Source organism: Primulina huaijiensis, chromosome 15, assembly GCF_012295235.1.
Source record: "Primulina huaijiensis isolate GDHJ02 chromosome 15, ASM1229523v2, whole genome shotgun sequence".
Lineage (NCBI taxonomy): Eukaryota > Viridiplantae > Streptophyta > Magnoliopsida > Lamiales > Gesneriaceae > Primulina > Primulina huaijiensis.
The window spans coordinates 4,445,561-4,470,885 of record NC_133320.1 but is presented as its reverse complement, the minus strand read 5'-3'; the positions used below and the strand labels follow the sequence as shown (position 1 = coordinate 4,470,885).

The 25,325-nt window shown below is 34.8% G+C and overlaps 4 protein-coding genes and 1 pseudogene across 7 annotated transcripts; 3 read left to right on the top strand and 2 right to left on the bottom strand.

Moving 5' to 3' along the window:
* The first annotated feature begins 1,529 nt into the window (after positions 1 to 1,529).
* LOC140959182 (protein PHOSPHATE STARVATION RESPONSE 1) lies at positions 1,530 to 6,110 on the top strand. Of its 2 annotated transcripts, XM_073417001.1 has the most exons (8): positions 1,530 to 1,821; positions 2,398 to 3,071; positions 3,172 to 3,376; positions 3,469 to 3,545; positions 3,629 to 3,668; positions 4,508 to 4,562; positions 5,302 to 5,371; positions 5,509 to 6,110. In XM_073417001.1, exons 2-8 carry the CDS (start codon positions 2,478 to 2,480, stop codon positions 5,884 to 5,886), a joined length of 1,419 nt encoding a protein of 472 aa, XP_073273102.1. In that variant the 5' UTR covers positions 1,530 to 1,821; positions 2,398 to 2,477; the 3' UTR covers positions 5,887 to 6,110. The 2 variants fall into 2 exon arrangements, with proteins under 2 accessions (XP_073273102.1, XP_073273101.1); XM_073417000.1 differs by lacking the exon at positions 1,530 to 1,821 and having other exon boundaries at positions 2,355 to 3,071.
* Positions 6,111 to 8,551: 2,441 nt separating this feature from the next.
* Positions 8,552 to 11,256, bottom strand: LOC140958477 (uncharacterized). Of its 2 annotated transcripts, XM_073415928.1 has the most exons (4): positions 11,012 to 11,256; positions 10,496 to 10,590; positions 8,918 to 9,998; positions 8,552 to 8,827 (listed from the first exon to the last, which is right to left on the bottom strand). In XM_073415928.1, the coding sequence occupies exons 1-3, from the start codon at positions 11,096 to 11,098 to the stop codon at positions 8,954 to 8,956; spliced, it is 1,227 nt and encodes a 408-aa protein (XP_073272029.1). In that variant the 5' UTR covers positions 11,099 to 11,256; the 3' UTR covers positions 8,552 to 8,827; positions 8,918 to 8,953. The 2 variants fall into 2 exon arrangements, with proteins under 2 accessions (XP_073272029.1, XP_073272028.1); XM_073415927.1 differs by having other exon boundaries at positions 8,552 to 9,998.
* Positions 11,257 to 12,857: 1,601 nt separating this feature from the next.
* Positions 12,858 to 15,552, top strand: LOC140960259 (protein NRT1/ PTR FAMILY 5.2-like). Its single transcript, XM_073418462.1, has 4 exons — positions 12,858 to 13,130; positions 13,250 to 13,467; positions 13,684 to 14,255; positions 14,590 to 15,552. The coding sequence occupies exons 1-4, from the start codon at positions 12,995 to 12,997 to the stop codon at positions 15,419 to 15,421; spliced, it is 1,758 nt and encodes a 585-aa protein (XP_073274563.1). The 5' UTR covers positions 12,858 to 12,994; the 3' UTR covers positions 15,422 to 15,552.
* An 841-nt stretch (positions 15,553 to 16,393) lies between these two features.
* Positions 16,394 to 18,223, top strand: LOC140958239 (multiple organellar RNA editing factor 2, chloroplastic-like). 2 transcript variants are annotated; one of them, XM_073415619.1, is made up of 5 exons: positions 16,394 to 16,602; positions 16,687 to 16,911; positions 17,084 to 17,181; positions 17,297 to 17,362; positions 17,809 to 18,223. In XM_073415619.1, the coding sequence occupies exons 1-5, from the start codon at positions 16,475 to 16,477 to the stop codon at positions 17,949 to 17,951; spliced, it is 660 nt and encodes a 219-aa protein (XP_073271720.1). In that variant the 5' UTR covers positions 16,394 to 16,474; the 3' UTR covers positions 17,952 to 18,223. The 2 variants fall into 2 exon arrangements, with proteins under 2 accessions (XP_073271720.1, XP_073271719.1); XM_073415618.1 differs by having other exon boundaries at positions 16,396 to 16,911.
* An 89-nt stretch (positions 18,224 to 18,312) lies between these two features.
* LOC140958855 (uncharacterized) lies at positions 18,313 to 19,916 on the bottom strand (annotated as a pseudogene).
* Between the last annotated feature and the right edge of the window lie 5,409 nt (positions 19,917 to 25,325).

Below are 25,325 nucleotides of genomic sequence, written 5' to 3'. Positions count from 1 at the left end.
AACTATTTTATGAGCCAAACCTTTACCAATCATACAAATTCAAGTGATATTACTGTATACTGAGATATTCGAATCGAAATTTTGAATGAAAAATTAGAATATTATTCGTCAAATTTTAATTCAAGATCATAATTTTGACTCTTTTTTTATGATAAAATATCACTTAAATGATATAATATTTTGCACTGGAGTAAAATAATTCATTCAATTCAATAAGAACAGTTTGAATATTCTCTTTTGTCAAGTAATAAAAATCAAGTAAGACTTATGTTAGAATTCATATTTGTGTATAAAAACTACAAGAAGATGAAAAAAAAAATTTTATTTGTGGACAATAATATTAGTATACAAAAACTTTTATGAGACCGTCCCATCTATCAATTTTATGAGATGGATTTTTAATCCAACTCAAATCATAAAAAATATTAATTTTTATGTTAAAAATATTCATTTTCTCATTCATATGTACAAATTAAAGTGTTTTAGATTATTACATGCTTGATAACTTATGTCAAAGATTCGTTTGAATTTAAACTGTTGTAATTCTAAATATATATTATTCTCGATACATGATATCATCCATAAAAATCAGAAAAAATTATAGGACCGAATATTTAACATTTTATCAAAAGTTATGTATAATAGTAACAGTATAACTCAATATTTTTAATCGTACAACAGTCCTAACGTCATGTATCGATCGTTATTCTACCAAACATATTCATTACAATCCAGCAAAAATTTAATATTTATGAAATAAAATCGAGATTTGATTATTTAAGAGTATATTTGAATTGAAAAGTTTGAAATCGTTAATTCGTTTAGATGGATTTAATTTAGTCAAATTCAACTACAATCACCGTGCACGCAAGATATTATTTTAATATAAAATATTTTTTTATGTATCAAATATTTTTGTATAATATTGTGATACTAGATTAATTTTTTAAATTCAAAGTTGATGTTTTTAATTTTTTTATACTACATTTTCTTTTAAAAAAATGATTTAAGAAGTAAATATAATTTAGTACAAGAATTTTAGGATTCGTTTGGACAAATATTTTAAAAGCTGGTTTTAGTGTTTTATAAATTAAAAAAATTAATATATGTTGTTTGGGCAATATTTTTGTAAAAAAATCTTGAAAAATATTTGTAAAAAATTATTCTTCAACTATAATTTTTTTAAAAACAAATGAGATGTGTTTTTTTGATATTTTTAGAATTGAATGCAATGATGAAAGCAAAACACATTACTTTTTAATTGTAAAAATGTTTTTATAAAATAATTATCCAAAAAAATATTTATTTTTGAAAAAAAATTAAAAAATATTTTTTAATTTTTGTAAAAAAATATTTTTACAAAAACGTTTTATAAATATTTATCCAAACATAATCTTGATATTTTTATAATATAATATATATGTTATAAATACAATTTAACTAATAATAATAAGGTTGGAATAAAAAAGAGGTCAATGTGGTGTGTCCAGAGAAAAAGTCAAAATATCGTTACGCTCCAAGCAACGCGCGTAGCGTACACATGCCACCTGAAGAGGGAGAAGTTAAAAAGCATAGAGGCCGAATCCGAATCGAATACGCAAAGCTGAGCATTCGTCGCCATTCAATTCTTTTGGCCGCGGAATATCCGCACGCGCCGTCGAAGCATACAGGTGAAAGCACGCGCAACCACGTCGGGCCGTAGTTATCGTTTACGTTAGTCCTTAGTGGTTGATATCGTGTGATTTTTACTGAGACGTTAATTGCACGATGATTCGATATGGAGCGATTCGATTCTCTATTGCTGTTGCTTTTGGAATTTAGGTAAAGAAAGTGGATTTTTTTAGGTTGTTTCTTGGTTTTTTCCTTTTGCCATGATTTGTTTTCTGGGAAATTTCCAATATTTTTTTGTGCATAATTTTTAAGATTCTGCGGGATTCATCAATCTCGTAGTCATTTTTAAGGTCTTGTGTTCATTGAGATTGAGTTTGAATTTGGATATTCATGATTGAATCAATAGGCGTGCTTTTGTGAATGTCCTGTTGGTAGGATTTTTCGTTTTCGTTTGGAATATGTTTCGGTTTGCTGCCTTCGATTTTAATTTTCTCTTGATTGTGAAACTGATATCACGTGATGCATTTCGGGTGGATGTAATTTGAGGACAAGCTCAAAAGGTGGGCTGAATTGAGCTGACGGGTGAAATTGATATGCTAGATACTAAGAAATTTATGAAAGCGGAGGGCAGAACTTTTTTTTTATTACATTTAAAGAATTAATTTTTTCAACTGTCATACTTGCTATTCTTGTGTTTAATTCCTTATTTTTCATCAAACACATTAAAATTTGTGAATTGAACTTTTACTCTGAGATATATGTCTGATGTTGTATTCTTGCTTACAGGCTAAATTGGTGGCAGATAAAAACTGAGCTGGTTCTGTTGGTTGTATTGTAATTGCTGTTGTTTACAAAGCAAGCCGACAATGGAAACCAGACCAGCTTTATCTATTCAAAGACCAGGTGCTAGACAAATGAATATTTGTGGTGCATCTGGGGCTCTGTCTTCGTCTTCAACTGTTCTTCCATCTCCTCTCACACAACAACCTTCAGGTGTTATTTCCCCACTGTATTCCAACAGTGGGGTTGCTGGGCATATGTTTTCTTCATCTTCAGAATTTTCTACTGATCTTCATTTTCCATTGGTCCAATTACATGAACAACCTCCCCAGTCTCCTTTCATTTCTCAATCAATAGATAGTGGGACATCAGCTTCATTGCCACGATCGGTTGATTCTGGAGTATTTCAATCTGCATTGTCGAATCACCGCAGAGAAAGCAATGACTCTTGGTGTACAGATTCACTGCCTGATTTTCTTGATTTTCCATTAAGTTCGACTATCCCGAATAACCATCTTGATAGTAGTAACAACAATGGCATTGTGATTCCATCTGAGGATCTTGACAAAGCAAATGATTGGCCTGATTGGGCTGATCAGCTTATCACTGACAACGATGCTTTGACATCTGATTGGAGTCAACTTCTTTCTGATGCAAGTGTTGCAAATCCAGAGACTATGGTTGGTGTTTTTCCTCTATGCGTTAATTACTTTTTTATTTTATAGAGTCGGTAGATAATTTTGACATTCTTTCTTCTTTGTTTTCTGTCGGCTGATGCAGTTATCACAACAGATTCTGGAAACCGATTTCCCAGTGCAGGAACCCCATATATCTCAACAGCTTCCAGCTACTTCAGGAGAAACTTGCAATGATGCTGGTCAATCATCCTCTGCAAATTCTGCTTCTGCAAAGCAGCGAATGCGTTGGACACCAGAACTTCATGAGGCCTTTGTGGATGCAGTCAACAAGCTGGGTGGAAGTGAAAGTAGATTTACTCGTCTTCACCCTACGAAGGCAATCTTGTATAATATGCACATTCTATTGCTCATGCCAATGAATTCTGAGTTTTTGTCACAGGAGCTACTCCCAAAGGTGTCTTGAAGCTGATGAAAGTTGAAGGTTTGACCATCTACCATGTTAAAAGCCACCTACAGGTATGTGAATCAGTAAGCATACTTGTTCTTAAACCTAAATTGATTGGATATATTTGAAATGGAATATGATCCCTTGAACGCAGAAATATCGAACAGCAAGATACAAACCGGAGACAACAGAAGGTGTGCCATTGTTTCTGTCCGATTTTTTGCTCTAATTTCTATGTTCATCCCATGAATTATGTCATTTCATCAAATGTCTTGTTCCGGTAGTAAAATAAATAGAAGAAATGTGTAGCACTGATAATTTGGGTAAAATGACATCCATGACTTGCGAGTAGAACTTTTTTCTCTCTCTTTGTTTTAGCATAGTCTTGCTTTCAAGTTAAAGATTTTGTGCCCCCCTTGCCTCTATCTCCGCATGTGTGTTTCTGTAGTATGTATCTTTTTTTCAATGATATTCCTTTTGTTGGATTTTCTTAAGTTCAGCCTTTTTAATTTTTAATAGTTAAGTTCCAAAATTCCAATAGTTCTTGAGCTGATTTTATACTTTCTTGTTTCATTCACAATATTATCCTATCGATACATTCTTCCTTTTCACCATAGTACGTTGCAAATTCTAAAGTTTTGTTTTAGGCATGATGATTGTTGATAAGATTTTTACTGATTGGTCCAGCTTTGTCGTATATTCTGTATCATCAACTATATCTAGTTCACTTGGTAGTGACAACTAGTGCTTTTGTTCTATCCTGCATTTCGATACATTCTTCCTTCCCGCTATAGTACGTTGCAAATTCTAAAGTTTATTTTAGCCATGATGATCTTGATAAGATTGTGACTGATTGGTCAATCTTTGTCGTATATTCTGTATCATCATCTTTATCTGGTTCACTTGGCAATGACAACAAGTACTTGTGTTCTATCCTGTTTTTGATGTTATTGTCTTCTTAACTATACACTCTATGAAGTCACCATACAATGTATTTTTTTGTCCTACTTGATATTTTTTTTTCTGTATGCAGAAGCAGAGAAAAAACTGACCTCCATTGAAGAACTCTCATCCCTGGACCTTAAAACGTAAGTTTGATGGATCTTTTGAATCATAACTTCTCCTTGTTTTGAATGTTTTTCTGACTCTCACTTTCGTGAAATATTTTATTTATGGAGGGTTGGCAATGGCCAATTTCTACTCTGATTACAATTAAATTAGGCAGAGTATGGTTGCTGGAATGGTGCAAAATCGATGGCTTAGATGTATCTGTGACAAAGTTTATGAATAACTTTATATCCCTTTGTTTGTTGCTTTAGTACCCATGTATCTTTTGATACTTTCAATTTTAGTTCTAGATTTATTTGCAGTACAATTATTCCTTTGTATGGTGGGAAACATGTTTGATTCAATATAGAAGTGTGGCGATTGTTAGCTGATCCTTGAAAATCAGGAATCTCATTAGCATCGAGATCATGATGAGAATTGGAAACACTGTGGAAATAATAAAAATTTTGTTTAGAATTGAATGTGCCGAATTTTAGTAGTGTAGAGTGTGAAGTGTTCTGAGATCATTTCTATCATCCTACGGTTCTCTCTTGTGCTTAGCTTGCAGAGGTATTCTCGATCATGTTGGCAGTTACCATTTTTATAAAATGCAACATGCAGGGGCAATTTACAAGAACATTGCTGCTTCAGCTAGAATGGAAAAAATGTGAACTATAAAAAAATATCTAACATCAGGAAAAAGTGTGTAACTGCCACCTGACATTAATTTCTATCATAGTAAGCTGCTTACTGTTGCATTTTTTTTCTTGATTGGAATAGAGGTATTGAGCTCACAGAAGCATTACGATTGCAAATGGAAGTCCAAAAGCGACTTCATGAACAACTCGAGGTATGAGTTTTTGCTTCATTATTGAATTTCACAACTAGGAAATAAGTTTTGAGGTCAGCTCCAACCACTTATAGTAATCGAAGGGCAGATGTACCTATTCTTTAACATATACTGATGCCTAATTATTCTTTCTACAGATTCAAAGAAATCTACAACTTCGAATAGAAGAGCAAGGACGATATCTTCAGATGATGTTTGAGAAGCAGTGCAAGTCAGGCATGGACTTGATGAAGGGGACTTCATTCACCAATGAGAACCCCTTAAAAGAATCAGCTGAAGCAGCACAGAACTCTCTTTCAAATTATAATTTAGAAGTTGAATCCGATAATAGCAAAACCAAGCTAAGTAATGTTGCTGCCACATCAGGAGAAACTTCTCAGCCAGCAAAAGAGAAGCAAATTGCATCAGAAACTGCAGTTCTTGAAAATCTCGAGGAAGACGATAATGATGTAGCTGATTCGCCATCATCAAAGCGTGTTAAAGTGGACAGATATGAAAGGACAAGCAATCCTTGAGCATAACTAGAGTAGGGAATAAGGAGCCCCGAAGTTTCTGGTCCTTTATTATATCTATTAATATGGATGTAGGTTTGAATCTTGGATTCCTTCTGATTGTGATCTTCTGACCTTGTTTTTAACGTGCAATGGGGAATTTTGATAGGGAAATAAAGCAACTTTTCCCGCAAAAATAACGATACTTAAATTGTACATACTTTATGGTATGGATTAATCGCGTTTCATGGATGCGATCACCCTTTAATTTTATTTGACAAAACATGCTGATTTTAAGAGAGTATTTCCATCGGATAGCTCTTCCTTTGATTTAAGATTCTTAATGTTTGCTTCTATTGTATAGTATTTCTACCTCTTTAAATGATGCCTATGTTTCTACAAGTCTAAATAAGTTGGGAGTATTTCTAGATCAAAAGCTATATGTTTCAATATTTTAAAAATGAATTTTTAATAATAATTTTTTTTATATTAAATGTAATTTAAAATTTTAAAAATATAGATAAAATAAAAAATATTTTATTAAGATAAGATAGTTGTAGATAAGATATAAATATACTAAATTAACTTAGTGGATTTCTAAGTAATTTGTTCCATAAAATATATTCAAGGATATTTAAAAAATGATACAACAATGGAAGGAACCCAACATTTTCACTTCACTTGATTGACCACACAATTTGATTTCGTCTTTTATCTATTTTATCTGAACGACTTTACAGTGATTTATCGATACTTTTTAAATTCGATGAATTTCCTAAATCAATGGAAAATTAATTTTTAAATTATGAATTTTAAATAATCCCACAATCCAAATGAAGAATAACCGAGGAAATTTGCAAAATAACTTTGGTCAACTATTTATTTAAGAAAATGATGTCCTCAAGAAATAATTATTTATTTCTTGAGGACGTCATTTTCTTAAAATTATTTCTTGAGGACGTCATTTTCTTAAATAAATAGTTGACTAAGGTTAAAAAACACACGTAATAACCACGGCATCACCCACTCAAATGTTGGCAAATCAAAGGGTTCTGAATCCGGTCACAAATTCTTCTCTCGATGTACAATTGGATTGGATGGCTTCCCATCATGATGCCCTTTTCATGGTTGGAGAGATCGGCAGGAACGATTACAACCACGCAATCTTTCAAGGATGAGCTAAGAAGCATATAGTTAAGGTAATTTCTATTAAGATCGAGATAGTACATTCAATTATTTATACATGTTATCCCCAAGTTTCCAAGAACCATTCTTACACCAAAAAAATATATAATGTATGTATATGTGCGTCTTTTGCGGAAAGTGATTAGTTTCTGGGTTACAAGAGTGGTGGTTTCCCGAAACTTCCCCATCGGATGCCTCCCAATCTATCAAATGGCCTTCAAAACCAATGTCATATGACAAGAACCGATGCCTCGAGCTGTTGAACGACTTCGCGACATACCACAACGACCAACTCCTACAAGAAATACCATATGCGATGAGTTCCTTGTCAACTTGGCACGATTTTATGGTATGTCTCACTTATTATATAAACATGTGGCTGTAGCAAGAATTATACAGATGTTGGTATTCATGCAGAATTTGATACAGAAAGAGATTGTTGTGGGATTGGAAGCAAATTCAATTTTGACTTGACAAGAATGTATGTAACTGCTGGTACTGTCGGAGTTTGGACGGTGTCCATTTAACCGAAGAAGGATACAAGTTCATGTCCGCTTGGTTGACTCATAACATCTTTCACTGTCATTTTTGAGTTAACATATGAGCTATTTGCACTAGTTTTTACTTTTTACCTACACATAAACACAATTATTTTTCGGTCCCTTTTTTTTTTACCATTTTCCCGATTTGATCCCTACTCTTTTTGTCCGGCTAAAATAATACTTAATATTTCTAATATACACCGAATTTAGTCCCCTATGTTATATGAAATAATTTGTATTAAATTAAAAGTAGTGAGTGCTAAAAGAAATAATTCTTATATTAATATTTAAAAATTAAGCTAAGATTTGTCAGGTAACATTTAGTTTCTTCATATGTTCATCAACATCTATTTATTAAGATAAGAATGTAATTTGGACATAATTTTACCATAAATACTAGCTCAAGCAGTGAGAATTGTCCAAGTCCATATATACAACAGTCAAGAACTTAATCAATCTGATGTGAGACATCTAATACACTCGTTCACGTTCATGAATGAAAATTTGAAGCGTGAAGTTTATAACACATTTTAATAGGTGGTCCATAAAGACAACCTACCACGTAATGATGAGTTTGAGCTCTGATATCGATTATTGACAGTAAATACAATCAAATAATATCATAACATGCTTTTATTCTGGAGACTTCTCATCAGGCATGTTTATTAAGGATTCAACATCTGATCTCAATTAAATTCAAATATCATCTAGACAAAAAAATATGTCTCAATAATCAAATTTCATCAAACCTACCAAATTTCATATCCAAGTTTAAGAAAACAATAATGTATATCACACTGCTTAAAAAAAAACCCCAAAATTCATGTTTCATAAAGACTCTTTATTTTTAAGTTATAAAATATATATCGAGCAAAAGATATATGGAAAAATTAAAAGAATTAAAAATGTTAAATCAGCAAAAAAAATGTCCACCTCAGAATATTACAACAGAAACTTCAAAATATATAAATACACATGTATCATAATAAGCAAATGAACAATCAATTCAGCATTCAACAGCATGTATACATACAAGTACAATAAACACAATGAACAAATGGAAAAACATCCACATACAAATCACTCAAGAATTCACAACACATGCAAAGAAATAACTCAAACATCTTATAAGCTTCACCAAGGATCGTATAATTTAATTAAGCTCCAGTAGAACCTTGATTCAGAGCTCTCCCCAGTCTTGTCTCGAATGGAGTCGATTGCCAATGAATCATCATGTCCTGCATTTTAGAGACAAATTCTTAGTACCAAATAAAAAAATTGTTTAAAGAACATAAAACGAAATTCTCAATTCGTTTGAACTTGGATACCTCTCTGTGCTTGCTCGTTGTGTTGGGTATGCCTTTCTATGACGAGGTCGAACTGAAGTTCTTAGTCGAATCGGAGTGATTCCAGTAAGTCCCGACACTTCCAATAATCGGCACCTCGTCAGGGTTTCGAATAGGTGACGTTTTCTTCGGTGTAGAAGACACCAAAATCTGTTTCAGTTCATCAACTGTCAACGCACCTAAAATAGGCCTATCTTCGAAGCTCCTCGCAGAATGAGACCCTTTTAAAATGGTGTTTCCTGATGCAAAAGATTCAGGTTGACTGGAAAAATTATTCTTGGATGGTGTGATTTCGGGAGAAACCAACCAATTCGATAGACTCGCATCTACTGCCACTTCTTGATTTGATTTCTTCAATTCATCAGATCTTGTCCTGACACCAGGAGACATAGGCTTACGCGTACGTTCTGAGTAAGATATCAAATTCTCCTTCTGTGGCTTCAATAAACATGATGTTCCTTTTGATTTTAAAGCTTTCCACTGAGTAATATTCTCTACAGGGTTCAGAACAGAATTGACATAATCTCTTCTATCTCTTGCATTAGTTTTTGCTCCAAACGCTTCGACCACACTAGGTTGCCAAGTCTCCAACATATGACTCTCGACTTCCTCATGAATCGAATTAGTGGAATGATTTTCTACTCTCGACTCTGCAGATGAGATCACAATGGACTCAGACCATACGTCTTGACAATTCATCACACTAACAGCATCATCTTCATCACGGTCATTGAAACCTTCTTCATCTTCGAAGTCATCCAAATCATCTAAGTCCTCACTATCACCATAGTCTTCTGCTTCATCATCACTATCTATGGTGTTATGATATCTATGATTTGAAGGGTATGATCCAACACTCGAGGTGATTAAATTACCATCTTCAGATCCTGGATTCAAAGCTTTAAGATCCTTTTCCTCTTCTCTCCGTACGCTAATATCGCACTCAGGCAGAGAATCAGTGCTCTCAAAGACTGAAACATGATCATGTGTAGTGATATTTGAGTTAAATGTAACTCTTTTCTTTGGGCTTGGGCTCAATTTCTCCTCTTCCTTTGGTTTATTTCTACACCCAAAATCCAAATTAATCAACAACAGCTAAAAATTATTGTAAAATTTTTCAAAAATATAATCTTTCCCCCAAATCACTAACTAGCTTTAGCTCAAACCCCTGCCTGCATCCACCCATCGAAAGATTTCTAACGTAATGAAAGAAATAACTGAAGAGGATTAAAGCACAACAAGAAACAGAGAAAGGCAACAACATAAGAATCTCAACAGCAAAAAAACAAATTTTATTCATCCTACGAATCAATGGGTAAGATAGCAGTGTGATTCAACAACTGAAAATACAATTAAGACTCATTGTAATTCTGAAACCAGTTGGTAGGTGGTGTGACTGTTGTCTCTAGGATGCTCTGATCCACCAAACAAGAAATAAAGAAAGGCAACAACATATCGATCTCAACAGCAAAAAACAAAAAACAAACTTTATTCGTCCTACGAATCAATGGGTCAGGTAGCAGTAAGATTTGACAATTGAAATAACAATAGAAGACTCACTGTAATTCTGAAACCAAGTTGGTAGGTGGTGTCTCTAGGATGCTCTGATCCACTAATGTACTTTTCTGTCGAGCGTTCTCAGCTTGGTTTCTCTTCTGCAAGTATCTGATTTAGTCAGAAAACTCAAATTTTAAAGCAAAAACCAAAATCAAAGAAAAGAAGAGAATTGAAACATCAGTTCGAACCACCAAATAAAAGAACATAGCAAAGCCCCATTCCTCGACGAAGGGCCAGTTATTGGATTACCAAAGTACTAAACTCAAAAACATTTTATTTTTTCGAAAGTAACACAAAATATCCCTAGGAATTTCAACAAAACATCTATTAACGAAAAAGAGAACAGAACTAATCGCTTGAGCTCGTTTCCATGGTTCAAGCAATTAGGTTCATATCTCAAAGAATCAACATCTCAATGCATACAATCAACAAGCACAAAACCAATAAAACACAAACAACTGAGAACTTCACTGCTCTTCTTCAAAAAATTTCCAATCGAACTAAAAAGAGGGTCTTCACCTGTCCTTTCGGACTGGCTCGACGAGTCCTCTGTTTCTTGTTCTTCTGATCTGTCGCATCCCCAAAGCATCCAAGAAAACAACCCATTCGACTCGGACAAGAAATACAGCAACCCTTTTCTCTCAAAATTCCTTCCTTTACTTTTCTTGATTTCGGAAAAACAGTACAGAAAGGAGGCGTTTATTAGGTCAAAGGAACTTCATGTAGAATTCTCTAGCCATTAGAGGAGACGAGGGCGTGGAGGGGGGGGGGGGGGGGGGGGAGANCTGACCGTTGCCACACAGGCTGGATTCTTGAAATTTTTTCCCCAATGATTTCGTTAATTATACAGAATCTTAAGATCTGTAAACCGGATCCAATAATCAAATAATGTTGGGTTTACTTCCTTAAATGAAATTTTATTTGAATTCGTTCATTTCTTCACCACCTTTTCAAGAAAATATATTGCGATATTTGAAATATTAATTATTGCAACGTCAAAAAACATATAGTATAATTACATTAAGATTTAATTAAATAAAAACAAACAAAATTTTTTAATGAATTATGTTTAATATTATTTATAATCCATTCATAAGCTTTATCGTTTAAATAAAACTAAGTTGTATTGCATTCAAATAATAATAAATTTAAAAATTTTAATGTCAGACTAATGTTCATTAAAATCTATAATATCATATAGTATAAATAACAAAATTCATTAGATGGCAGGAAAAATATTAGTCTTTACCGAATGGGTAAATTCCAAAACTCCAAGTGATTCTTCGAATATTATTTATCTGATATCGATTTTCTTTTACGTAGTTCATGTAACAAGAATAAACTCATACCATATACTTCAAAATAAATCTAAACAAAAAAAATAAAAAAAAATAAAACAAAACACCATCAAATATTTCAAAATGAGATGAAAAAGGCTTGTTGTTTCCTTTTAGGTGGTTTAGGGTGAAAAAGGACTAAAACAAAAAAAAATTCAAGTCAGAAGATGAAATACAAATATCGACAAGTTACATGACTAAAACAAAAAACAAACAAGTTACATGACTAAAATTATAATTTTTCGAATATTATATGTCATTAACATTTTCTTTGGTTGCTGGTTCTCTTGTTTCCTTCGCCAAGTTAAATTAGCAACACGTAATAATGGGTGGACAAAGCAGATCGAGACATCCAATTGTTCCAAGTGCAACGCCAAATACCGATCGATGGGGTCATTTCATTCGTGTTTTTATTTGTTTCAGCAACATTTTATAATATAGTTGATTGCTGAAACACATTCGGACAACTATTTTACTGATTATTAATACAGGTACATAGATAGGCTTGAAAAACATAGATATAGATATACACCACCGGATGGAGGAGGAGGAGGAGGAGATTGCCGATCAGATCTCTGGTTTCATTAGAAAAACCTCGAAAATTGCGGCTATCTATATTACAATATCATGGTTTATTCTATGTTACACCGGAAATGTTACGACGTCAAAACGAAAATATATGGGCCAACCAGATTATCACGTGATTATTTTGTATAAAATTACCTGGGGAGCAACACTCCCGGAAAGTATGATAGATTTAGCTCGATTTGATAGAAAAAGTTGACAGTGAGTGAAACGTAGGACAGTTTCCTTTCCGATATTGGCATAGAGACATCAGACAACTTCACTGTCTTATAATACAAAATACGCACGAAATAGCATTTTTCAGCGTATAATTTTCCGAGAACAACGACTCTCTATAGCTAAGCCAACAGAGGGTGACAATTTCAAGAAACTAAATGCCACACGAAACTTCCATGTAGTACGATAAAAAAAAAAAGTGATGCCGAAGTTTCTTGACATGCAATCAGAATGAACTTTTGGGTTTTGGCCGATACAAAAAATTTAGAAAATGGATCGTGAGTAAAAAACAAAGTATTTAAGATTCCACATCCTGCAATATAATATGATTTTGCATTGTTCGTGATTGATAAGAATATTGGCTATGTCTTCTGTGGAAGAGGAAGGGTCTGCCGGTGGAAGAGGGGATTTATACACACGAGATGGAACCTTGGACCTTAAAGGTAGACCTGTTCTTAGATCAAACACCGGAAAATGGAAGGCTTGTTACTACATTGTTGGTATGAAATCGTCCAATTTTTCGCACGTTTCACGTACCCAATCTACGGGGCTAATTGGTTTATCACTCGGCCTAGCTGTGGGGATCTTTTCAAATCTTTTTTTGGTCTCATATTTTCAGGGTATGAAATGTTCGAGAGGATGGCATATTATGGGATTGCATCAAATCTAGTGATTTATCTTACAGACAAGCTGCATGAAGGCACTGTGACATCCTCCAACAATGTCACTAATTGGGTCGGTACTGTTTGGATGACACCACTTTTAGGTGCATATATTGCCGACACTTACCTAGGACGATACTGGACGTTCATCTTTGCCTCGGCCATTTACCTCGCGGTAAACTGTATACACATATATATATATACACACTCACGCACAATCGTATTTACGACTTCATTACGTTTTTTTATATGTTTTGATTCAGACAGTCTACGTTAGATCAATATATGTTCGACGGTATTTGTTGAAAAGTTACATCAACATACATCATAAAAATTCAAGTCTAGAGCCAAATATACAACTAACTGAAATTGTCTCTCCCCTTTGCGATAGGGAATGATACTATTGTCATTGGCGGTTTCTTTGCCTTCCTTGAGGCCTCCATCCTGTGGACACGGCGTTAAAGGAAAGGATTGTCCCGAGAAGGCATCGACGTTACAAATTGCAGTATTCTACAGTGCATTGTATGTCATAGCATTAGGAACGGGTGGAACCAAGCCCAACATCTCCACCATGGGGGCGGACCAATTTGACGATTTCGAGCCGAAAGAGAGGTTTCAAAAGCTCTCCTTCTTCAACTGGTGGATGTTTAGCATCTTCCTAGGCACACTTTTCTCCAACACTATCCTTGTGTACATTCAAGACAAAGTGGGATGGTCCATCGGCTACGGCCTCCCGACACTTGGGCTCGCGGTGTCGATAATGGTCTTCATTGTGGGCACCCCTTATTATAGGCATAAGCCCCCGTCTGCCAGCCCATTAACCCGAATGGCTAGAGTGCTTGGGGCGACTACGAGGAAGTGGAAGGTCGTCGTCCCGGATGAACCGAAGGCACTTCATGAACTGAGCCTGGAAGAATATTCAAATTCAGGCCAAGTCAGACTCGATCATTCTTCTTCTCTCAGGTAACCCTTTTTCTTGGGTTACTGTGGTCAGATTTCAAGATACAAGAGCAGAGTCATAATTATATCATTTATGTTTGTCTGTTTCAGAGGATTTGAAATGAGTGGGTTTCAAATTCTCCACTCAAATATATTTTGAAGGGTGTATTTCAAATTCCTCATTCTTTTCTCAATGTACATTTCTTTTCATTTTACTAGCATTTCAAATTCATGAACTTCAAATGATTAGATTTCATTTTACTTTCTCCAAATGCAACTGATAGTTTTTGAAAAAATACATCTTTTTGCACGCCAAAATTGGAATTTCAGCTAGCTGATTCACCAGTACTTCTTGCAGCATCTTTGACAAAGCAGCGGTGAAAACCAATAACGATTCATCGTGGATGTTATGTACCGTAACTCAAGTGGAACAAACGAAGCAAATGATCAAAATGATCCCTATACTGATTGCAACATTCATACCAAGCACCATGCTGGCTCAAACGCAGACACTCTTCATCAAGCAGGGCGCGACCCTGGAACGTGGCATCGGCCCCCATTTCAAGATCCCCCCAGCCTGCCTCACAGCTTTCGTAACCATCTTCATGCTCGTCAGTCTCGTAATCTACGACAGATTCTTCGTCCCGTTCGCCAGAAAATACACAAAAAACCCAAGAGGGATCACTCTGTTACAACGCATGGGGACCGGGCTTGTGCTGCACGTCATCATCATGATCGGTGCCAGTTTCGCCGAGCGGAGAAGGCTACACGTCGCAAGAGAAAACAGGGTTTTCGATAAAGATGGAACGGTCCCGCTCTCGATCTTCATTCTCCTCCCACAGTTTGCTCTGGTGGGAGTTGCTGATAACTTCCTCGAAGTGGCTAAGATTGAGTTCTTCTACGATCAGGCGCCGGAAGGAATGAAGAGTCTTGGGACCGCGTATTTTACTACAAGCTTGGGAGTTGGTTTTTTCTTGAGCAGTTTCCTTCTGTCGACTGTGGCTGATATCTCAAAGAAACACGGGAGGGGCTGGATTTTGGACAACCTTAATGTATCACGTTTGGATTATTTTTATGGATTTTACGCTGTTTTGAGCTTCCTAAACCTTGTCTTCTTCCTGGTTGTGGCCAAGCTGTTCGTTTACAACACAGAAATAAGTGGCGACAGAGAATTGGAGAGGATGCCTTAAGAGTTAGACAGCTCTTGTGTGAGCAGTTTATGTCAGAGTTTTCTCACAAGAACGAAATCATGTTTATATGCATATATAAACTGATAATATAGCTAATCGAATATTATCTTCGATTATTGAATAATTTCTAAGGATTTTGCTTCTCTCCCATTTGAAACTTCCAAAGCACTCCAACTTTCTGCAGATAGTATAATATTATTATCATGAATTGTGAACTTAAGAATCTCAATCGCTGTTATTTATAGGTATTCAAACCATCATTGACTAAGATTGAGAGTAAAAAAAGAGGGACACACGTGCGTCTCAAAAGTCTTAAGTTGAGATAGCGCACATATATCATTAAAAAGTGTTTCCTTAGGACCATTATAGTTATGGCCACGGTTCTATAGTTTTATATGTATTTGGATAGGTATTGTAGTGATTTTAAAAGCACTTAATTAAGAGAAATTAAGTGCTTTTCAAAAGCTCAAATTTATAATTTTTGAGTGTTTTTCTAAATAACTCATATTAAAAAAATGGTTTCATCTATTTATTGAAACACAAAACTATTAAAACTTTTACTTGAAAAACATTTTTAAAATCCAACTTAAAAAGAATTTTTTTAAGCAAAATGTTTTTAAATCCAAACGTACTCAAACTGTTTTAAATCTAACACTAACATATGATTTCTGAGTACTCAAACATATATAACAAATTTTGATATTGATGATATATTTTGTTTTTGAAAGAAAATTTGGTACAAAACATTGAATATCTGGTATAGATGTATGATATTTAAGTATTAAACATTTAAGATCTGAAACTAATATATGAATTTTGAGTACCCAAACATATATAACAAATTTCGATATTAATTACATGTTTTTTCATACGAAAATTGATACAAAATATTAAAAATATAGTATCGATAAATTTAAATATGCGACTTAAAAGAAAGTTTCCATAAAACAATAAATTGTATTTAAGGAAAAGGTAAATAGCGATGTTATCTAAAACCCCTGCGAGCAATTCTTTTCCCCAAAACCCTCACAATCTCCACACTCGCACAGGCAGATGACAATGGCAGCCACGATGGCCCGATCAATTCTGACCGCCCGATCAATAGGAGCCACCAGGCCCTCGTTGATCACCCCCACACGACTCTTCTCCTCCACTCCCTCCATAAACCCGCCGCTCATAAGGTTCGTTCGACCCATGTCCGCCTCTCGCTCCGCCGCGCCCGCCTTATCCCATTCCGTGACGGTAATCTGTCCTAATTTCACCAGGTTTAATACAATACGCTGCCGGGTTAATAGATCCGGTTCGGGTTATTCCCCGCTGAATTCCGGCTCAAACTTCAGCGACCGGCCGCCCACCGAGATGGCCCCACTCTTCCCCGGATGCGACTACGAGCACTGGCTTATTGTGATGGATAAGCCTGGCGGTGAAGGGGCCACCAAGCAGCAGATGATTGATTGCTATGTTCAAACCCTAGCCAAAGTGCTCGGAAGGTTGGATTTTTTTAGATTTTTTGTACCCTTTTTCTTGAAATATTACTTACGTTGTCATTGATAACATCTTTCGTTCAAATGTTGGCAGTATACTAGAAGTAGAACTTTTCGAATGATATCACCGGATATGCATATTCTTATATTTGTTGTTTGTTTCGTGTGTTGATGATAGTGAGGAGGAGGCGAAGAAGAAAATATATAATGTTTCTTGTGAGAGGTACTTTGGGTTTGGATGTGAGATAGATGAGGAAACATCTAACAAGCTTGAAGGTTCGTGTATGAAAATAGCTTTTCGAAACAGGGGCTTGTTTCTTTTGGTATTGATTTTGCATGGTTTCGTGTTTTGAATAGCATTTGTCATGTGTTTATCTCTTCCTGTATGCAGGTTTGCCCGGAGTTCTTTTTGTTCTTCCAGATTCTTATGTTGATGCTGAGAACAAGGATTATGGAGGTATTTCTTCCTATATAAATATTGATAGTAAATGTTTTTTTTTGCTTATAAACCGTGAAAACTGATTGAGAATTTTTTTTTTCTATTTCAAGTTTTGGGTTGGAATTTTCATGTCTATTTTATGCATTCTTGGATGGTTCTTTATTTTACAGTGGATTTTACCATTTTCCTTTTGTTCATAAACGAACTGAAACTTGATTATCTTTCATCTGAAATAGCACATGAAAATACGGATAAAGAGAATAAGATCATCACAACCTCCATTTTTTGAAAAGAAATTATTTTTGTTATTTTGTTTGATGAAAAACTTTATTAGCTTCAGTGTCCGTTTGAAGTTATTTTTTTATTAAATGGTCACAATGCAGTGTTCAGGGGTTCAGAAGAACCTCTTCCTGAGTTCGAATGAGCTCTCTGATCTTGTTTGTAAAATTTTGTGGTCTGAGCAGCTGAGCTATTGGTGAATGGAGAGATAGTTCAGCGATCTCCAGAGAGACAAAGGAGAGTTGAGCCTGTGCCTCAGAGGGCTCAAGACAGGCCAAGATACAATGATCGAACCCGATATGCAAGGCGCCGTGATAATATGCGGTGAATGGTGGTCATTGTTCATTCTGAGGCTGACTGTTAGATAATCAGATGGTGGCTTTGTATCAACAGCTCATGTAGATTGTGGATGTTAGTCTTTCACTGAATCGGTATGGGTTAATAAACTATGTCTCCTCCTGTTGTATCAGATATATGGATGAGTCAGTTTCATGTCTCTAGAACTAGTACATCATGGTTTTAGGTTATAGATTTTTTTATTATGCATGGTGTAATGAACTGGCATCACTTAATCATTTTTCATTTTGTCCTTATGTTCCAGTTCTGCTTAATTAAATCTTAGCTACTTTATAAAAAAAATTTAAAAAAGAAGGAATTATGCAGCAAAATGTATTTATTCATGTAACATTTCATGCTATCTTTCTGGTTTCTTGGCATAAATTGTGTTGCGATATTCGCCTCTTTGAGCAGCCCTTCTTCAAATGGGATTCTGTTAGTTCTTGAAACTTTTGCATCAGTTTTGCCTTCATCATCCCCTCATCCCCATCTTCCGATTCTGAGGCATCCGAAATCAACGGATCAAGAACCGATACCAAAGGATCCTTTCCTGCCTCGTATTCGTATGATTCTTCTTGTATAATACTAAAATTGTTTTCATTTTCTCTAGAAACTTTTTTACATTGATCTGTGCACGTCCTTAGTATTTTAAGACCCGAGGAGATTTCAAAATAAATAAATAAATACTCCAAAAGCATACAAATTAGAGAAACTTTTAAAAAATGGCATAATTACCTTGGAGGTTCCAATCCAGCAGTAATAAAGGATGCTTCCAAATGGGATACAAATCCATGGGCACCTGTACCGCGTTCCGACAAGTATCCCACTTGTCTCGCAATTTCAACCAAAAACTGCGAATCCAAGATAAACTGTTTATGGAGGTAAATAAGATTTACCGACTCGAAATATTCTTATATCAAATATGGGAAACTTTACAGAAAGAACATGGATACCTGAATGAATTCATCGCGATTATCGGCCAACTCTTGCTTGTCAACCTTCCAGATTTTGGATTTACTTTGTGTCCATTCAATGGCAGCATTCGTTAGCTCCCTCAGAAGATCCATCAACCAATATTTTTCCATGCAATCTTCATTCGCAAGCTTTTCTATCTTCTTTTAACTCTAAATATAGTTCATGATAGATATCATGGCACGATCAAGATACAACCATACGAGCCTACACGAAATTTGAATGCGTAATAACAGTGCATTCAAATTTCATGATTTAACAGTAATTACTCGAAAGAATGAATATCAATTCAATGTGAGTTTTCGAAATGTATACTTTTCACAGACGATGAAATAAGTTGGTGATTTTGCAACATTTACGGGTCAAAATTGGTCTTAGATAATTCCATTTGGTTCCTTATTAATGGCATAAAGAGAGAAAATATACACAATTCAAACAGCTGAGATATCAAGATTTGAACATACCAGATAAGGAACAGATGGAACCAGATCATAAATTGTGGACTCATTCCAGTTGATACGACTCTCGGAACTACATGCTTGATGATATCATCGTTCGGAGAGAATATATTTCAACAACTGCGCCTTGAGAAAACCGGCTCTGAGTCGACCATATACGTCTTGGACGAACAACAGAAAGTTATGGATCTCAAATTCCGAACCATGGATTCCCTCAAATATATTTATGATAACCATCGATGAGAATTGTATTAATGTAGAAAGACTGGCCAGAATCTTGAGCATATATGATTTTCTCCATTTAAGGCCACAAAACACCTTGTACGTTGAGATATCATTGAACAAACCAAACTCGTTGTTTCTTGAATGTATGAAACATCAGGTAACTTTTTTGAAGGCTTCATATCATATATACCAGATGCAACACGAGAATGATAATACCGAAGCAAGAGTTTAGTAGCAAGATGAGTTTTGCCGAGTTGGGACAGTCCAAGAAGCGCCTTCTGCAGCTCTGGTGCAGAAACCCGAGTTTATCAGAAATTCTTATATGGGGAGGGAGGAGAGTGGAAGGGTTGAGTATTTTGTGAAATAATCAGTAAGTTAGAGTCATCGATCATAATGACAACATGATATACATATATATATATCCTCAAAAATTCGAAAATTTTGTCACAACAGACAAAAAATAGACATATTGAAATCGATTGAAATCCGAGCATTTTTCTTGCCGAGGTGTTTCACAGATAACAAACGGTTGGATGTTGCTTAAATTTAGATATGATGTTTAGAACATATGTAAATGTGTTCTGAATTTAAGGTTTTTTGCTCTAATTTTTTAGATATTGTTTTTTGGTATGATTCTCCTCAAGATCAAGGTTTTTATTTACAGGAAAGATGTGGAACAATTCTCATAATTTTTAGTCAAATGTTTTAGGCACATTGTTATTCAAAATCAAGGTAAATCGATGTGATGTTCATATGTTTAATCACATATCAACACGTCAATTGAAAAATTATTGAAATACCAAAATTGAAATATGTATGACTAAAATCTAATTTTGACAACGTTTATGACAAAATTATAAAGAAAAAAAATATACAAGTTAGAAAAAAAAACACACAATTTTATAATTTTATTATTATTAATTGAATGCATGGAAATGCATGTATATATAAAATAATAGTCGATTTACATGTTCTTTGAATACTTTTTAAACATTTCACACTTGTCTCAATATCAAGGTTAAAAATGTATTCAACATCTTGTTAAGTAATTCAAGACAATTTTATAGAGAAAAAATTTGTAAAAAAAATAGCATTCAGATATTTAATTTGAATCATGCCCATTTTTTAATTGTTGCACAAATTTGTAAAGAAATAAAAATATAAATCTACTATGGATTCGTTTAATTCCTCGAGTATGAAATGGATGGTGTAGATATGATATAATTTAGTAAATAAGAGAAAGCATATGTTCTAATGTCACAAAAACTCGTGTGAGATCGTATCACGGGTCAATTTTGTGAAACGAGTTTCTGATTCGATCTAATTTATGAAAAAATATTATTTTTTATTCCAAAAATATCACTATTCACGGTATTTATGGATCGAATCAATCTGTCACACGGATATAAACTCACGAGATTATCTTACAAGAGATCTAATTTTTTTTATTTTATGTTTAGATGTTTTGCCACACCCATAAAAATTGATTATAACATTATATCCTTCTCTAAATATTTTTTTTTAAAAAAAATAATGTCGTAAATGAATTATTTCTTTCGTTTGGATACGATAATATTTCAAATATGTTGACTTATATAACTTTTTTTTATAGTCTAACTACGTGTTTGATAATTAATTTCGGAAAGTTATTACATTTTTTCAAAAAAGGTATGCTACAACTAAAATAACGATTAACTTATAAAAAAAATTCAGTTACAATAATTAGGTTCCGTTTGGAAAAATACTTTTAAAATATTTTTAGTGTTTTATAAATGTGCATTTTGATAAGATTTTTCGTAAAATAAATTTAAATTTTTGTTAAAAAAAAGTTATTCAAATATATTTTTAAAAGAACAATTTAAAATTGTTTTTTTTATGTTTTTATAAATGAAAATAATTATGAAAATCAAAGTATATTAATTTTTAATTCTAAAAAGAATTTAGAGAATAATTTTTCAAACATATGTTTTTCCTTAGAAAAACTTTTAAAATATTTTATAAAAATTATATAATTTTTTTTGGTGAAATGTTTTATAAATATTTTTATAAATTGAGTATTAATTATTTAAAAAAAATTTAAACAAATTTGAGTCATTATGAGAATCTCACTCTCAATAAAATATATATATAATTCTCGTGTAATGATAGTAAGTAAGTACNTTATAAATATATTTTTGTATGCATCGATACTGATTTTGTTTTCAACTTTTAGGATAAAGAATATATGCTTATTAAAGTATATTTATCCAAATATAAATTTTTGTGTTTCTTTTTTGAGTTGGGAAAGATATGTTATAATTGGGACCAGATCTCGGTATATTTTTCCAAACTTCATATTTTGGTAATAGATGGACTAATGGGTTTTTTTTAAATTAATTTATTTTTTAATTTTATTTTAAAAAATAATTTAAAAAATATTTATATTGCAACTTTACGGCAATCCGTGCTTACAAAGCACGGATGGTGCGGACGTAGAGCATCGTCCGTGCTCCGTAAGCACGGACGGTGCTCCCGTCCGCTCTTACGGAGCACGGACGCTCTAGCGTTCGTGCTCCGTAGAAGCGGACCTCACCCTCACCTTATCCTCCTCCCTTATCTCTTCATTCCTCATTCTTTACCCATTCATTTTTTCATTCTCTCTTCTTCATAATTTTTCCTCCCCTCTCAAAAGTTTTTCGACATCGGTGCTTACCTTATATTGAATTTTAGAAGATCAACAACATATTTCAGAATGACAGAGAATCGAGGTCCCGAATATTCCAGTGTCCTCTATTTACAAGAGACACATATGTCATCAACAATTTCTTCCTTAACAGTTGATGATATTATCAAAGTGAAGATGTCAGACAATTTGATTTGGAAGTTATACACTGATAATTATATACACAATCGTGTGCTTACATTTTTAAATCATATGAGTTTCTATGGAGTTTTAGAATGTAATTCACAACTTTTTGATAATCATTTGATTACTGCTCTTGTTGTACGTTGGCGACGCGAGACACACACGTTTCATTTTCCATGTGGTGAAGCAACCGTCACGTTACAAGATGTTTCAATAATTTGGGGTCTAACAATTGATGGTGAAGCAGTCACTGGAATAGATGTGTCACATAAAGTTGAGGAATGGCAACACATCTGTTTGGATTTTTTGGGATTTTTGTCATCATCAAAATATTTGAAAGGTGGTCATCTGTCTATGACTACACAATATGTTTGTATTAAGAAATTATAGATAAGGGGATTTGAGAAAGAAGAATTTCTAGTTAGGGATTTGAGAGAGAAGGAGAAGGGGAAAATGTTTGTAGAATGAATGGATGGGAGGGGAGAGAAGGGGGGAGTGGCCTTATACCCGCTCCCGCTCGCGCTCGAGCGGTAAAGATTTACCGCTCGAGCGCGAGCGGATCTGGATTTTTTTCTAGCGCCGCCCGCGCCCGAGCGGTATTTTTTTACCGCTCGAGCGCGAGCGGCGTTGGAAAAAAATCCAGCGCTGCTCGCGCTCGAGCGGTATTTCTTACCGCTCCAGCGCGAGCGGCGTTGGAAAAACTCCAGCACCCCTCGCGCTCGAGTGGTGAAAAAATACCGCGCCTGAGCTGTTATATTTTCCGGTCGCGTCCGAACGCGACGATTGTTCATCTTTTAATTTTTTTAAAAAAATTATATATTTGAAAAGTAAATATTCAAAAACATTAAAAAAAAATGTACATAAAGTTATCCTCAATTAACATATCAAGCGTTATTACATCATAACAAAAGACTTCATCAATGTTGTCTCTCTCTGGAAACCGCTGTGTCCATCTCATTTCGCAACCGTGTTGTTCTGTCTCTACCAACTCTTCTTCTTTCACGTCTAACAGGATTGTGGTTCAACTCGAAAGTTGGAGGATCCCAGCATCGCTCATCTACAAGAGGTTGAAATCTGCCCTCGTACGTTGCCAAGTACTCAGGTATGTTATACCAGGGCTGCACAAGTGTCGTTGGATCCAAAGAGTGCCACTGAGCGGTGCAAATAACATGGGAACATGGAATGCCAAAAATCGTCCATTTACCATATGAACAATCACTCGTTGATATCTTCACGACCTGCAAATGTTGGCCACGACTTAGTCTTCCTACAGTTGCGATCGAAGCAGTTTGCTCACGTATATCGTACCTCTCAACACGATGTTCACTAGATTTTCTCGCCCATTTCTCATATTTCCGACATGCGTAATTTGACCACAGCTGATTTTCCTGAACCATAGGATCACCTCTTGTCACACGTTCAATGAAGTATTGTACGCACCTCAGAAGTGTCAAGTGTACTATGGCAGATATAGGAAGTCTACGCGCACCCTTCAACATACTGTTCAAACACTACGACATATTGGTTGTTATCACCCCACGACTCCAACCACCGTCATGAGCCAAACTCCATTTTTCTTTCGGAATTCCAGCCAAATATCGGTGCGCCAAACTATTTTTTTGCTTAATTGCCTCCATTATTGATTCAAACTTACAAATTTGATTTTGTGTTCCTGCCGCCCAACATAAATCTTTCAATTGCACGTCTTTGAATTTGGCGTTAAAGTTTGAACACACATGTCTCAAACAAAAACGATGCACACAGTAAGGAGATTGAAAATATGGTAGATCTCCAGTTGCGCGCACGATTCCCTTATGCCTATCAGAAATAAGACACACACCATTTTCACTACGAACAACATGTCTTCCTAGGTGCTCCAAAAACCATTTCCAAGAATCTGTTGTTTCTTCGTCCACAATAGCAAATGCTAGCGGTAGAACCTGATTGTTCTCATCCAGAGTGACACCGATCAACATTTTGTGCTTGTATTTGGTATACAAGTGTGTACCATCGACACTTATTATTTTCCGACAATGCCGAAACCCATCAATACACGGCTTGAATGCCCAGAAAACATAGTTCAGTGTCTTACTCATTTCAGTGTTGGCTCTGAGATGCTTCCACTCCACAACTGTTCCCGGATTATATTTGGACAAAGCAAGCATATATTTGGGAAGTAATTGAACGGAGCTCTCCCATGTATCATAAGCAATTTCCATAGCACGTTTCAAACTGCGACATGCCTTTGTGTACGATATTTGATATCCATATTTATCTTTCACATTTTCGATTATATACTTAATCTCGTACGCAGGATCACAACGAACAACTCCCAATAGCGTATGTGCCACCATTTGACTGTTCAAATTCTTATGATCTATACCAACAGAAGTAGATATACAAGTGTGAGGTCCGTCATATTTTATTATTTTCCGTCTTGACCTTCAAAGATGCGCGAAGTCCCCATCGACAAATGACCGTAGAAAAATTGTTTTTACAACGTAACTTCCACAAACTGCGTGTGCTTTCCACGACACGATACTCACGCCTGACAACTCTTACTGAATAATCTTTCACAGATGCAATAAGATCGTTCTTATCTTTAAATAACATATTAATACATAATTCACCTCTATCCGGATTGTAATAGCTTGATTGCACTCCAGAAGGTACATCGACAGAATCGGGAGGCTCTTCCCCAAAAAATCTATTAAAAAATGATGACATTTCAGAAGTGTTTGAAAGAAATGGTACAGTCTGCCTCAGTAATGTGTCACGAGGTGGTTGTCGAGATGATGTTCCCTCATCAGGATTTGTACAAGTATTCACTTCATCATCAGCATTCAATTCTTCTTCTTCTTCAGAC